This window comes from Diprion similis, chromosome 8 (assembly GCF_021155765.1).
Source record: "Diprion similis isolate iyDipSimi1 chromosome 8, iyDipSimi1.1, whole genome shotgun sequence".
Lineage (NCBI taxonomy): Eukaryota > Metazoa > Arthropoda > Insecta > Hymenoptera > Diprionidae > Diprion > Diprion similis.
Window position 1 is genome coordinate 13,229,995 of NC_060112.1, and position 14,057 is coordinate 13,244,051.

Here is a 14,057-nt window from a genome sequence, read left to right on the forward strand (position 1 = left end):
TTTTTTATTTATTACGTTTCGATTTAACCGAGCTTAATGTGATACGTAATTCCTACGACCTAAGTTCATTTTGTTAAGTGTCATCGAACCAATGAGACATATGGAATGAAGAGAGCTTGAAGTTTATACTGATACAAAATTAGCGGAAATGTTAAGATATAAAAATTGTTTTTTCACTCATGTGGCATATTTGTAAATTTCATTTCTGATGAGGGCCCCCTCAAATGGCCGAAACGTTAAATAAAGTGACAATTTTTTACCTACAACACCAAAAACATTCTACTATAAAAATTGATTGCTGGTCACATCTTCCACAAACGCTTATTACTTATATCATTAGCTTTTCTATGTCTTTGTAGTAAAATCTTTTAATATTGAATTTATAAAATTCGTAGCTATTGGCAGCAGGTTCTTGCCAGATACTGTGCCATTCTTAGCAAGTAAAATAAAATAGTCAACGCAAAATTTAAAATAATTAATTTCATTCAGTTGTGTGGTCCAAGAATACGCCGATCAGTTAGCTGAGATGTCCTTAACTTCGGTATCATCTGCTTTGGTTGAATGATTTCGGATTTTATACATTCTTCTTCGTCGTTTTCTTTGTTGTCATGCTGTTGAAAAGTAATTTGTTTCAACAATTCCCAAAGCTATACCACTTGATAAGATTTAGCAATTTTTTCATAAAATACAAATTTACTAGACTGATTGATTTACCAGAGTGACTGATAATTGGGGTGTCAATACAAATCACGTATATTTACATTTTACCGGAAGAATAGTTTGTGAAGTAATTACGTTAAAATAACATGGTAGCACTTACCTCGTTATCATTAAGAGCCTCGTTCATTGCAGCTCGAAACCGTTGAATTATTCGTTCATGAGGTGATGTTGCAGCGAGCTCTCTTGGATAATGATGCTCCGTTTTCACTGGTGTACTTCCTACAGTGATAAATCAGTTGTATTAGATGTAAATAGCAAAAGCACAAATTCATCACTTTGAACTGATAAAGTAACGAACGAATAGACATGCTGCATATCGTTACAACCTATGAAAACTAGCCTAGTCAAGAAAGGCTATTTATTAGTGTATCAATCCTAGAATACCAGTGGGGAAATCTCTCCGGAGGTCTTCGGCGATGAATTTCTCAACCTGATGTTGTGTTGTACGTAATTTAGCAGAGACATCAGCTGCCCAATGACTAGCACCTATGCCCTGTTCCTCTAATTTATGTTGCAACTCATGACTGAATTGCCACACTTTACTTCGCTGATTCTCCATGAATTCTTCATGGTTCACACTAGCATCCATCACTATTTGTTGAAATTCCTGGAAAATAGGGGTATAGTTCGAATTTAACGTGAAGAAATAAACGGTACGACAGTATACATATTCTATTCCAGTTTTGTAATTTTGTTTGTATAGGAAAAAGATAATTATTCTAAATCGTATAAAATAGAATTTCAAGATCCAGGTTGCTTACTTGGGCACTTGACAGTAATCTTTTCTGCTCCTGCCGGATTGCTTCTTGTAATTTAGCTATACTCTGTTCAGATACATCACGTTGCTTAATCCAAACTTCGCTGGTGTCTTGAAGCTGAGTTCGTAGTTCATCTACTAGTTTATACCAGCGAGCAGTAACAGAATCAGCTATCGGTACAATCTTAAAACATATAATACAAAATTTACCAGGATTTATCGTAATATAAAGTACATGATACCATATAGTGAAGAAAGAGCTACCTCGTTAACGCTGACTTGTACTTCATTTTTGAGGACTTCAATTCCTTCTTTGACTCTATCCTCATAGCATTTTTCACTTTTTACGATGTTCTGACATGATTCGATTGCATCAGTATTGATGTTGTCATGGGTATCGCTAATGTCCACTAAAATGTTAGCAACGTCTGTGTGATTCGCTTCGTTTGATGTATACATAGTCGTGAATTGTTTACATAATTTCTCGAATTGCTGCAAAAATGTCATATCATAATTGAATATATCATTATAGGAAAATAATAACACGTTTTAATATAATTGTAAAAGATCAACAAACCTCCTTGAATTTCTTGTTATTCTCGCGTATTTCGTTTTGTTTTGTTTGTACAGTTTGAATGTGTTCTGTGACTTTTGTAACGTTGTTCGAAAGCCGTTGTCTGCTTATTGTCAAACTTTGACAGATTTCATTCTTTGCACTCTCAACGTATGTAAACATTTCTTCCAATTTTTCTGTTACAGATGCAGATAAAGTTTGCAATTTTTTTTGCATTGTAGTTTGAATTAGCTCCTCAAGTTTTGGTGCCAACATCAAAGATATTTCATTTAGAAGTTTACTCTCGTGTTCAGATACTGTTTTAACATTTTGCAGGTGTTCACTGATCCAGGATTCATAGATGTTGAACTAAATAAAATAAGATTCTATATAACTATTCGACACCAGTAATGCAGATTTCATATTGCTAGAAGAGGTTGTTTAATAATTACTAAAGTGACCTAATCAAAATTTTTATAAGAGCTGTGAGTATACAGTGATGATTAAAAATTTGAAACTCTATGTACAATTCCACAGAATACATGATTCATATTCGAAATGTAGATTGTCTCAATTTTAATGCGAGCGTGACTATTTATATTATAAGTAAAATACCTACAGAACAATCTGCATGTTCAATCAAAGTTGATTTCGCCGCACATTGCTTCGCAACAAGATCTTTAGAGACATGTTGAATTGTGGTGTCGATACCTCTATTCTGTACTGCCAGTTGTGATCCTATAGGTATTTGAGAATAAAGAAAAAGCTCAACACACAACCATCTCAAGTTAATTATTGAATTATTTTACACTAGAACCCATTTTGACTTTGACAACGTTTCTTCAAATAAATTTATGAAGTATTACTTTCGCAAATTATAAGCTCACCTATGTCATTTTTTGTGTTCATACAAAATTGTACCAGATTCTGGGCGTATTCCATGCAGTCTTTCTCGATTTCTTCCACTCCATTCATCATATCCTTCTGAAATTGCTGTCCAAGTTTTTCATTCTCTTGCTCCACTTGACTGTAATGCAAGAATAAAATACCATTCTTTCATCTTTTCTCTATTATGTAGAACATAGTTCACGCAACTTACTATACTAAGTGAACACAAGTGAATTATGGAAATTTTCCTAACTTACGTTTTACGAGTAATTTTATCATGAAGCTTAAGAGTGTCACTGGTCGCAATGTCAGCAACTCCCAGTAACTGACGTGCTTGAGATGACAAAATTTTTTCTGTCACAGCATGTTTTTGGACCAAGTATTTATTTTCATTACATTCTTGTTTAGCCTGCAGTAATCGACTCTCAGTTACTTTTAGAATACCTTCCGTATTTGCAAGTATGTTTTGCGTTTTACACAATTCATTTGTACGAACTTCATAATTAATGTGCAACTCGTTGAAAATTTCCTAGTAATAGAGAATTTACATTAGTGGCATATTTCAATAATTATTTATATGTACAATATAGCATAAACAGTTGAACTTACGTCTTTCTTATTCATCTGCTCTTCCAGAGCCTTAATGTGATTAATCTTGTCAGTGATATCTTTCTCCATACATTCTATCTGAGCTTGCATATCATTATAATTTTCTTGAGCTAAATAAACCCCATTTCGTTCCCTAGTAGCAAGAAGATCACGTCGCAATCTCTCAATTTCTTCAGTGTATTCTTTGAGGAGTGCTTTCTTTGATAGTTTTTGATTGAGTTCTGGTCTGTTAGTAATGTTTTTGGCACGATGTGCATAGTCCAAGGTAGAAAGTGTCTCTTCCAGATTAATACTTGCCGGTGATACAGTAGCAATTATTGAAGTTTTGGTACGACCTCCGAGAGATTCTTGAAGTAATCTTGTCAATTTTGACTCTCTATACAGAAATATATTTATTATACAGTTTGTTAGAAGAAAAATGATATGTGACTTTGGCAAAATTGTATTATAAAGTATTATGTATGAATGGAGAAGCATGTAGCAATCATACCGATAAGGAATATGTGGTGCCCGCTCAACAAGTGAAGTAATAACTCTGCCAAGGGTCAGTAAAGACTGATTAATATTTCCAGCCTCTCTAGCTCTTCGGTCCACAGCACCAGACCTTCCTACGTTCTCACTTCCGGCCAAGTCGACCAAATTTAATTTCCCAGTTTTCAGCAACTCTTCTCCATCGACTGTATTTTCTTTTATGTGTACCGTAATTGAAAATACAGTGTGAGACCGACTGCAATGATCAACTATCTTTAACAGTACTTTTAACAGTAGTGTCTAAGTAAAATGTACATACTAGATGGTGATTAGTTAAAAGCATTTGGTCCAACCCAAATTTATAGGCTTTAGAAATTACAACGTTCTTAAGAAACCTGTTTAACAGTAGTTGCAATCAGTGCAATTTCAATTTACTAACCTGGAATGCGCATTCATAAGAGTTGCAGCTGTCTGTCGTTTTTCTGAACCTTTTTCGAGTATCTTGAATACTTCACTCTTATTGTGAACCGTCACTTCTTCTAGTCCATGAATTATAACTGCCCCCTTCTTAGAAGCATCCTCATACAATCTAACAATATGTAAGTATGTTTGAAAATAATTAGTCAATATCATAATAGTAACACAGAACTCAATAAGGCATAGTCTTAAAAGCACGTTATTTTTCAATGATATGAAATAAAATCGTTCTAGTGAATTTATTTTCGAATCCTCTATACAATGTTTTCTAATCAAACTCTGAAACATAGTTTTCTTTCATGATCAGATACTCATGACACATTTTACTTTTTAAGATGTCTGAATCGAACCTTATTTTAGATGCCTCATCATGGGGAGAAAGAAGGTCAAATAATTCCTCATTGTACAATTCAAGGAAACTGACTCGTACTGTATATTCCTGAGCCTCCAACATACGGAGTTCATCAAATAGATGACTCAAAGAGCGGGGAATTATTCCTGCACTTGAGTCCTGTAAGAAAAATTCAAGAATTATTAAACTCAGATATTCAAATCGGAAAAAAATCTTTCTTTGCTTACAGTAGTCCAGTGGAGAGACGGATCATTGCTGACACCTTCCATGGTAAAAGTTTTACCCGTTCCAGTTTGTCCATAGGCAAAAACTGTACAGTTATAGCCTGCAAGAACTTCATCCAATAGAGGACTAACCACTGCTTGATAGACATCGACCTGTGATAATTGAGAAAATAAATTAATTACTTGATAAAACTTCAAACTTTTCATTGATTATTCAAAAACAAAGTAAGTTGTAATATCTGCACAACTTTTCAAGAAAAGGTGACATTCTAATATTTATTTCTGTAGTAAAACCCTATATCCTAATCTATAATTAAATCCAATCAAACAATATTATATTTGATGTGAATACTTGAAAAAAGTTTCACAAATGGATTTCAATCCAAACTGAAATTGTTTACCATTTTTTAGTAAAAGGTTCGAAATATTTCAAAATGTGACAAACACAGTTGAGAACTGTAGGAATATTTGTTTACTGATTTTAGAAATGATTTGGTAGAATAGTAATCTAAGAAGAGAGTCTTACTTGTTTGGATAAAGGTCCGAAGACCTTATCAAATGTGAATTTCTTGGAGAGCTTGTCCTGCGGTTTCTCTCGCACAAGAACTTCTTTGCTAGAAGGTACTTCTACCACTGTTAAAGATTTACCCAATTTTTCCACATCATTTGCTGGCCTATAAATCATTAGTACAGTATGATTATCATGAAGAAATTTCTTTTGTATTCAAAATAAGTCTTTGAAATGTTTTCTCACTTTATCTTGAAGTATCAAAACATTGAATTCTTTAATTAAATCTAAAGTACATCTCAGTTTAAGAGCTTCTTTATTATTTAAATCTAATTTTATTCTTTGCTCAATATTCCAAAAAGTTACGAACTTCAAACAATAAAAAATCTGAAATCTAGGATTAGTGCAACAGTGTACACAGTAGAAGCACCAATGCTTGACAGAAGTTTTGACAGGACCAAACTATCAAACGAATTTCAAAATACTTTGTCAAGTAGAAACTTTAAATGAGGTTGACCGAAATACAATACATTCGTGTAATTTATAAAAAATAAAGGCTGAAGGCTTGCTGTAGCATCTGTGTGTTGGGACGTTAGGTGACAACAAATTTAATTCATACTTGGGTTATATTTGTGATTTATTTGAGCGAATACCTGACACGAACGAAGACTTGTATGTGTTGGTTTTTATCCTTTTTACTTATCCGCGTTTCATTCATTTTCAGTTGCACGTTTTTTTAGTACACACGGGAGTTTCCACAAGCAGTTTGGCGTACGGCAATTACTGAAAAGTGCTGGAACGGCTCAAATATCCGTTGGCTGATCAGTGAGCAAGCTGGAGTTTGAATTCACCGTTGAAATAACTGCCGCCAGAGGTACGGCGTCGTATTATATTCATCCACTAAATAAATATGTTAAGATGGGTCTCATGGGTCGCTGACGTGCGTCGTTCGACTCGTTAGACGTAAACTCTAAAGTTTGAACCGTGTCGTTACGGAACCAAAGGTTTGCACAGTTGTCAGCTGTCAACGACCATAAATAATAATAATAATAAATAATATAATGCCACGCCAGCGCGCGATTCCGTGCTCATCTCTTTAGGTTGGAATAAGCAATATTATTTATGTGCCCAATGGGAATAATGATGACGATATTACAACCGTGCTCGTTTATACCTTCAAAGAAAGCAAATCATTCTATAAAACGAATTGAAAACATTGAGCTACCAACTGTGATGATAAATAGATCGAGCCAACTATAAGTTATTGTGACAAGTCACACGTTTGATGTGCCACAGTGGCAATTTATAAAAATGTACCAGATTTTTGGTTACCGAGTCATACGTGGCAATTCTTATCTGACATTTAAATAGAGAAGATTGTATCGAATCCCCTCTGAGTGTTAATTATTACTTATTCGATCTCTGATAAGGTACGTACAATGTATCAGAATCCATCTTCTGTTTGTAACGTGCTACTTTTGATAGGAAAATGATCTGAAACGGGATCCTCAAATTACATAGCTAATTAAACAAATTCTTTGTTTAAAATATCGGCGTAACGTGACACGTTAACTTGCCACAATACAACATGTACTCATTACCAGATTTTATAGCTTCTTCTGCTAAAAACTTACTTACGCCTTCAACTAATCATTCAGATGCCATTCAAACGTTATATCTAGTACCAAATCTGTCAAAAGAAATTTTATTATAAAAAAATTGCTGTCCAGTGCTTGCAATGTATGTATTCTTTGGATGCTTTGAAGTACCATCTGTTTGTATCATTTGTCAAAGTTTTACAGAGTATTTCGAAAAACTTTGTTGAATAGTGAAAGTGTTTCAGAATAAAATGTACTTTCCAACAGCCTATTCTCAAATGATGCTCAATGATTAGAAGTTGGAAAGAATATATTGAATTTTTTAAATTTACTGTAAGAACCTGTACCAAAAACTCCTAACGAGGGAGTTTTCATTGCTCTCTGGTCAAGCATATAAATATTCAGTTAAAATACTGACAATTATAAGAATGGAGCTATTTTGGATCTAATATAAATAGTTATTATTATGAACATTCAAGCATTTTCAGTAATTACTTATTTGAAATTTTCGATACAATTTCCTTACAGCAAAAGACTTGAATGTCAGCTTTGTCAGGAGTAAATACATGAATAATATTATTGTTAATTGCAATGTTGTATGTTTTAGTTGCAGTAAATTTGAGCATACACCATATCCAGAAATTGGACAGTTACTAAGTTATGCCTGAGAAGAAGAAAAAACTTGACACGATGCGAGCTTTAATTTTGGTCGGTGGTTATGGGACTAGATTACGCCCACTTACGCTAAGTCGGCCCAAACCTCTGGTTGAATTTGCCAACAAACCAATGCTTTTACATCAAATAGAAGCTTTGGTAAGTTTCGCTAATTAAAATAAATTCCTAGTGTTATATTTGTAGAAAAAACTCATAATGCCTTTCCCATGAATGTTGGTTCGTCCAAAACGTTATTCACAATCAAAAGTTGATATTTCTTTCGAGGCACGATAAATTAATATTTGATGCATTCTTGAATTCAGGTTGAGGCAGGAGTAACGGAAGTAGTGCTTGCTGTGTCATACAGAGCTGAGCAAATGGAGAAAGAACTTGGCGAAGAAGCAAAAAAGCTTGGGGTTAATTTGATATTTTCACACGAATCAGAGCCTTTAGGAACTGCCGGTCCTCTTGCCTTGGCTCGAGATGTATTGAGTGCCAGCAACGATCCATTCTTTGTCCTCAACTCTGACATAATATGTGATTTTCCATTCAAAGAGTTGGTTAATTTTCACAGAAATCATGGCAAGGAGGGTACAATTGTTGTTACTAAAGTTGAAGAACCATCTAAGTATGGCGTTGTTGTGTACGGAGCAGGTGGTAGAATTAACAGTTTCATCGAGAAACCCCAGGAATTCGTTTCCAACAAAATTAATGCTGGTAAAGTAGAGATGGTGTCCATTTTTTTAAACTTAGTGTTGCACCTCACTTGAAAAGATATATGTTAGTAAGATTACCACATATTCGTCAATTGTCATTAATAATATGCCCAAATAAAGAAGAGCATAACTGAACAAAAAACATTCAATCATCTATTCATGAAAAATATTTTTTCAGGAATGTACATCCTGAATCCAAGTGTTCTGAATCGGATCAAATTGCAGCCTACTAGCATAGAGAAAGAAGTGTTCCCTGGCATGGCTCAAGATGGGGAATTGTATGCCATGGAACTACAAGGTTTTTGGATGGATGTTGGACAGCCCAAAGATTTTCTCACTGGTAAGCCTTTGACATAAAATCTGACAAGACCATTGTGATCTTCAGAATCTCAGAAATAAATGGTAGTTTTCTTTGAATAGTTGCGTATATTACATTTATAAATACTTGCGTATATTTCAGGTATGTGTATGTACTTGGCATCTCTGAGACAAAAATCGCCAGAAAAATTGTATTCGGGACCAGGAACGGTAGGTAACGTACTTGTTGACCCTACAGCTAAAATTGGGGAAGGCTGCAGGATTGGTCCAAATGTCACTGTGGGACCAGGAGTGATCCTTGAAGACGGCTGTTGTGTCAAAAAATGTACCTTGCTGAAAGGGGCAACAGTCAAAGAGCATGCTTGGCTTGAAGGGTAAGATCACTAGTGACCTAATAACTAATGGTTTGATGCGGATGATTTTGAATGAGAACCAGTAAACTGAAAATGTTTTTTTAAACAGATGCATTGTCGGATGGAGAAGTGTGGTTGGACGATGGGTTCGAATGGAGGGTACAACTGTGTTGGGTGAAGATGTGATAGTTAAAGACGAATTGTACATCAACGGTGGACAAGTATTACCTCACAAAAGTATAGCCACTTCAGTGCCCGAACCTCAAATCATCATGTGATCTATCTTAAATGTGAAAGTTATCTTGTAAATATTGAATAACACTAAAATTATTGACCCAAAATTTTCGAATAGTATTTTGACGTATTTGTACGCTTATGCTTTCTACTTTTTGGAAAAGTAAAATATAAAGATTAATTCAAATTTTTGTAGTTTATAAATTACCTTCTCTAATATTTTCAATAGAGAATAAAATGTGCTAATTTGTAGTAAATCGAAATTTTTTACAACATCAAGGCACACTTACTATTCATGAATCCTCAACGAAAGGATTTCCTGATTATATCTCACATACGTTGTGACACTTGCAACTATTGTTTCATCGGAGTTTCATCAAAGTTTACGAGTAAAATATTCAGTTATAGCACAGCGAAAATTTCAAATCAATTCGAGATTCAATATTAATGTTCACTTTTGAGATCTTTGCTTATAATACAGATACACTAAATTCAATAGAATAGCATTTATATAAAAGTATGAAAATATAAAAATCTTATAGAGTAATGCCTTTTTTGGTATATATGAATAACGTTTGACCAATCTGATCTCTGCAGTCGTCACAGAGCATTTCGAAGCTCCTTGATCTATTCTATTGAAGGTTCAGCTTTGGTATGTTGCAGTAATTTAATTAGGTATGTTTTTCAATTAGTTCCACAATCATTAAATTTATATTCACTTTAGTCGTATAGGAAGTCCACGGATTACAACTGCAGCCATTGTCATATAATGGGTGCATGATCCTCTATACTTAGCTAAAGCACGCAGCATTTCTGGTTCTACCGATGTTTGGCAGGGTCTTGATTCAGATAGAGACATTGTTGAAATGCCATTTTCTAAATCCATGTTCTTGAATTCTGTTGGTAGATAGAGGAATATATATTTATGTCATGCTTGCACATTAGGGTTTTTGTTAAATGGAAGATCATATTGGATGGTCATAAAGCAGCTCCAAATATAGAAAAAATATGGCTCTCTAATTTTTGCAGATTTCTATTCTCAGCCCCGAGGCCCCTGTTGATCGTACATTCCACACGAGTCGTGTGTGTTTTAATTAAGTATATTATTTTTTAATCAATTTTCAAGCTATCTGACGTCGTATTTTATACTTTTTTTAATCTTCAATGAATTTCGAATCTTCGTTATTTTCGATTGTAGAAGATGTGTAGAGAATTCCATTCTAGCTCAAGAATTATTTAAAAAAAGAGGCCAGCAGGGAGACTCAGGGCTCAAGATCAAAATCTGAAAAAATTAGAGATTTCTTTTTTTACATTTAAAGCCAATCTACGACCATCCAACATAGAAATTAAAAAAAAAATCATTTAACAACCACCGTAGTGCACATATATATAATTTTGTTCACATGTTTCATACGTGCGTGTGTTTAATTATACAGGTTGCATAAAGAATGCAATGCAAGAAAAGTATTTCAAATTTATTACAACTATCTTCATTCATGTATACCTTTGAAAGGTAAAAGTTGTAATGTTTCTAGTGCAATATTCTCTGAATTCTTGGTTAGCAAAGCTGTGTGAAAGTGTAATAGTTTACGCACCCAATATTCCATTAGACCATTCATTTATCTTGACCTCTGACCAAGGCCGTGGTGCTGGTGAAGGAATCCAATTTCCAATAAAATTTGCTGTCAGTCTATCTACATCAAAGTCAGTGACTTCCCACAGCATACCCAATATACAGGGACTACAAGGACATTTTTACAAAATAAATTAGCAAGTTTTACAATTCAAAGAACAGTTACTATTGTATGTATGCCAAGTTTTACAATTCAATAAAAGTCCAATAATAAATAACTAACAATCCTTCGAACAGAATATATTTGGTGAATCCAGGACTTTCCCAGAGTATTTTTTAGAGCAGACAGAATTATTGCATCAGAGTATTTTCTTCAAAACATGCATGTTCGTAACTAAAAGAAAAGTATGAAAGTGAACGGCAAAAATTATTAAATGCTAACTATATATAAGAAGAAACTTTATTCGATATTATGTTTAAGGAAAAATAATACCTGCATGCTATAAGATATTGGTTGGAGACTCCAATCGGTGGAAACCTTCCACCTACTGACCACAGCTTTGCACTCCCACAGCCAAATAAGAGAACAATAGCCTTTACTCGTAATTTCTCGATTCTCTCTCCTGACAAGTACTGTATTCCACTTCCATGTCCACTATACCTGCAATATAGATAGCAGAATATCTTTCACACGATTTCTATGTCCTTAAAATATACCTATAGTAAGTCTTGTCACAGTTATGTCGTAATGAGTACAATTTCATTTTCTAATATTCATTCAATGTATTAGATTAAAACGAGACTGTACATTGTAGTAAAATCAAAGTTGAAAACAACATGTTATACTAACATTAGAATGTCATAGTTGGTTAAAGCACATTCAAAACTCTTTTCATCTGGCTGAATATTATAAGTTCCTGTCCAATGCGGCAGCCAGTACTCAATGAACAATTTCATACGTTTTTCAAGCTCGGGTAAATTTCCTGATGGATTAACCATGAAGCTACCATTGTTTTCCCCGATCTTTATGATCTTACAACCATTTTCGATTGTTTCTTCGTGTTCTTTGTACAGTGCATATGCCATGTGTAGTGAAGGAAAACGTGTTACTGGATGATTGGTAAGAACATCTATGACTTCGAATGGAATGTAGTCAAGTATCTATAGGTGGTGATAAAAGAAATCCTTTGTTCAAATGATTGGACATATTATTGTTAATAGTCATATATCATCACAACAATAATATTCCTTTTACTTTACATACCTCATCTACAATTAAAACCAAAGTTTTTCGCTTAACTGACATCAGTGGTGTGAGGCTGTTCAATTTACCATAGATAGACAATATTATATTATCACAAAGTTTTTCATCAAGTGGCAGAATATACTTAATTGCTAAAGCAATTTCTGTCCTTGTCAGAAAGCAAGCACCCAGTGCTATTTTATGGAGTAGCCACCTAGTACGTTCTGATATGCAATTCCTATAAAGTAGAAGAATGGTAATACTGCTTCAGCAGCACAGAGAATGTTAGTATAATGTGAAAAAGTTCTTACGATGATTTATTGTCTGTAATAAGCTTGTTGATCATTTCCCGCACGTCTTTTACTAAACTCGATTCTTCTATAGGATCTGCAACTAAAAGAACTCTCCACTCTCTAAGCCATGTAGATTCTAATTCACAAATTGCTGCCTGAAACCAAATGTGGCACGATTAGAAGGAAATATGAGATGATAAAATTTTTCATCAATGAAAAATGCAAAGTCACTCACTTTCATCTTCTTATTTTGTTTATCTCGCATTTTCCAATACAAACGGTGATTAGCATAAGTTGCTTGTAAATCAATCCTGTTGCTACGTAGAATGTCGCGTATCTCTTTGCAAATGTCATAATTTGTGCTTAGTTTTGGCTTCGGAACAGTTATACAAAAGGGATGAATTCCATTTTTTCCCGTAGGTAGTACAGATATGTGAATAGGAACCATACCAATCATTTCAGATGTGTTATAAATTGAACTTTTACTAGATTGATATTGCGCTGTCAGCTGGACCATGTACCACTCTGTAAGTGTTGAAAAAATTCATCTTGGCATTAAGTATTGTGACAGAAAAAATATTGCACATTCCTAAACAAAATCAACGGTCATTCAGAACTTTATAAATACCAAATATCTGTTGCGAACGATAATTTGAACAAGGAAAATTCACCTTCTGGAAATTCTTTTAATCTGTCTGTCACAGCTGATGCACAATCTCTCACTTCTTCACCTCCGTTGAATTTTATATAGGCAGGATTAAGTCCAAATGTTTGTGGCTGTTCCAGCAACATTTCACGCTCCTGAGTCTTGTTCCATCTGTGCTGTACTTGAAGGTGTAGGAGAACAGCGTGTGATTCGATCAAGTGATAAATGGCTTCTACTTCTCTGTCATCCTATGCAATAATAAATGATAAAAAAATACATGTCCATCCATTTTCAAGGAAGTCCTTAGCATAGGGCTAAATTTTTGTTCACCAAGTTAATATTCAGAGGCTATAAAATGGGTTTATTAGACTAAATTTATGAGCAAGGTATTTTAGTAATAACACTGGTGAAAAACATGCGATGAATTACAGTTTCATTACCATCAGACAAAATATAGCAAGCATTTTGTTAAGACTCATATATTCAACGCAACTTGGGTGCGATTGCATCCAAGAAATCAATTTTTTTATATTAATTTCCAAATTTTCATCAGTGTATACTGTAGCTTCGACCGAACTTTCGAAGTCCTTAAAACTGTTTATAACCTCTTGACATTTTTTATACTCCCGCCAAACTTCGGTATAATTAAGACTACGCGCGGGCATTTTTTTGCATAAAATAATAACGACTTTTTAAGAATTCGCGTTAGAAAATCAATGTACATTCAGTTATCAAGTGAAATCTATCCATTGTACTATATTTCTGAATCACCGCATGTCAACGTTCGCGCCAGCAAGGCAAGTCGCAGTCGCAAGAAACCCGGTAAACAGCTTCATCGCAAACAATTACCTGATGCAAACATAGTGCACA

At 34.2% G+C, this 14,057-nt stretch overlaps 3 protein-coding genes across 6 annotated transcripts; 1 reads left to right on the top strand and 2 right to left on the bottom strand.

Moving 5' to 3' along the window:
* Nucleotides 1–377: 377 nt before the first annotated feature.
* On the bottom strand, nt 378–6,399 carry LOC124408445 (kinesin-like protein Klp61F). The gene is made up of 16 exons (XM_046885347.1): nt 6,213–6,399; nt 5,578–5,725; nt 5,055–5,204; nt 4,826–4,986; nt 4,438–4,587; nt 4,018–4,254; nt 3,528–3,903; nt 3,176–3,447; nt 2,918–3,057; nt 2,650–2,768; nt 2,055–2,399; nt 1,742–1,969; nt 1,482–1,661; nt 1,105–1,327; nt 821–939; nt 378–611 (listed from the first exon to the last, which is right to left on the bottom strand). The coding sequence occupies exons 1-16, from the start codon at nt 6,275–6,277 to the stop codon at nt 486–488; spliced, it is 3,039 nt and encodes a 1,012-aa protein (XP_046741303.1). The 5' UTR covers nt 6,278–6,399; the 3' UTR covers nt 378–485.
* A 183-nt stretch (nt 6,400–6,582) lies between these two features.
* LOC124408448 (mannose-1-phosphate guanyltransferase beta) lies at nt 6,583–10,295 on the top strand. 3 transcript variants are annotated; one of them, XM_046885358.1, is made up of 7 exons: nt 6,685–6,989; nt 7,771–7,970; nt 8,135–8,528; nt 8,706–8,867; nt 8,988–9,219; nt 9,308–9,488; nt 10,157–10,295. In XM_046885358.1, exons 2-6 carry the CDS (start codon nt 7,818–7,820, stop codon nt 9,474–9,476), a joined length of 1,110 nt encoding a protein of 369 aa, XP_046741314.1. In that variant the 5' UTR covers nt 6,685–6,989; nt 7,771–7,817; the 3' UTR covers nt 9,477–9,488; nt 10,157–10,295. The 3 variants fall into 3 exon arrangements, with proteins under 3 accessions (XP_046741313.1, XP_046741314.1, XP_046741312.1); XM_046885357.1 differs by lacking the exons at nt 6,685–6,989; nt 10,157–10,295 and adding an exon at nt 6,583–6,659 and having other exon boundaries at nt 9,308–9,619; XM_046885356.1 differs by lacking the exon at nt 10,157–10,295 and having other exon boundaries at nt 6,686–6,989; nt 9,308–9,619.
* On the bottom strand, nt 9,733–13,982 carry LOC124408446 (separin). 2 transcript variants are annotated; one of them, XM_046885348.1, is made up of 10 exons: nt 13,628–13,982; nt 13,213–13,435; nt 12,777–13,066; nt 12,560–12,696; nt 12,270–12,486; nt 11,856–12,166; nt 11,499–11,666; nt 11,028–11,173; nt 10,052–10,329; nt 9,733–10,021 (listed from the first exon to the last, which is right to left on the bottom strand). In XM_046885348.1, exons 1-9 carry the CDS (start codon nt 13,850–13,852, stop codon nt 10,148–10,150), a joined length of 1,899 nt encoding a protein of 632 aa, XP_046741304.1. In that variant the 5' UTR covers nt 13,853–13,982; the 3' UTR covers nt 9,733–10,021; nt 10,052–10,147. The 2 variants fall into 2 exon arrangements, with proteins under 2 accessions (XP_046741304.1, XP_046741306.1); XM_046885350.1 differs by having other exon boundaries at nt 12,560–12,692; nt 12,773–13,066.
* Nucleotides 13,983–14,057: the final 75 nt, after the last annotated feature.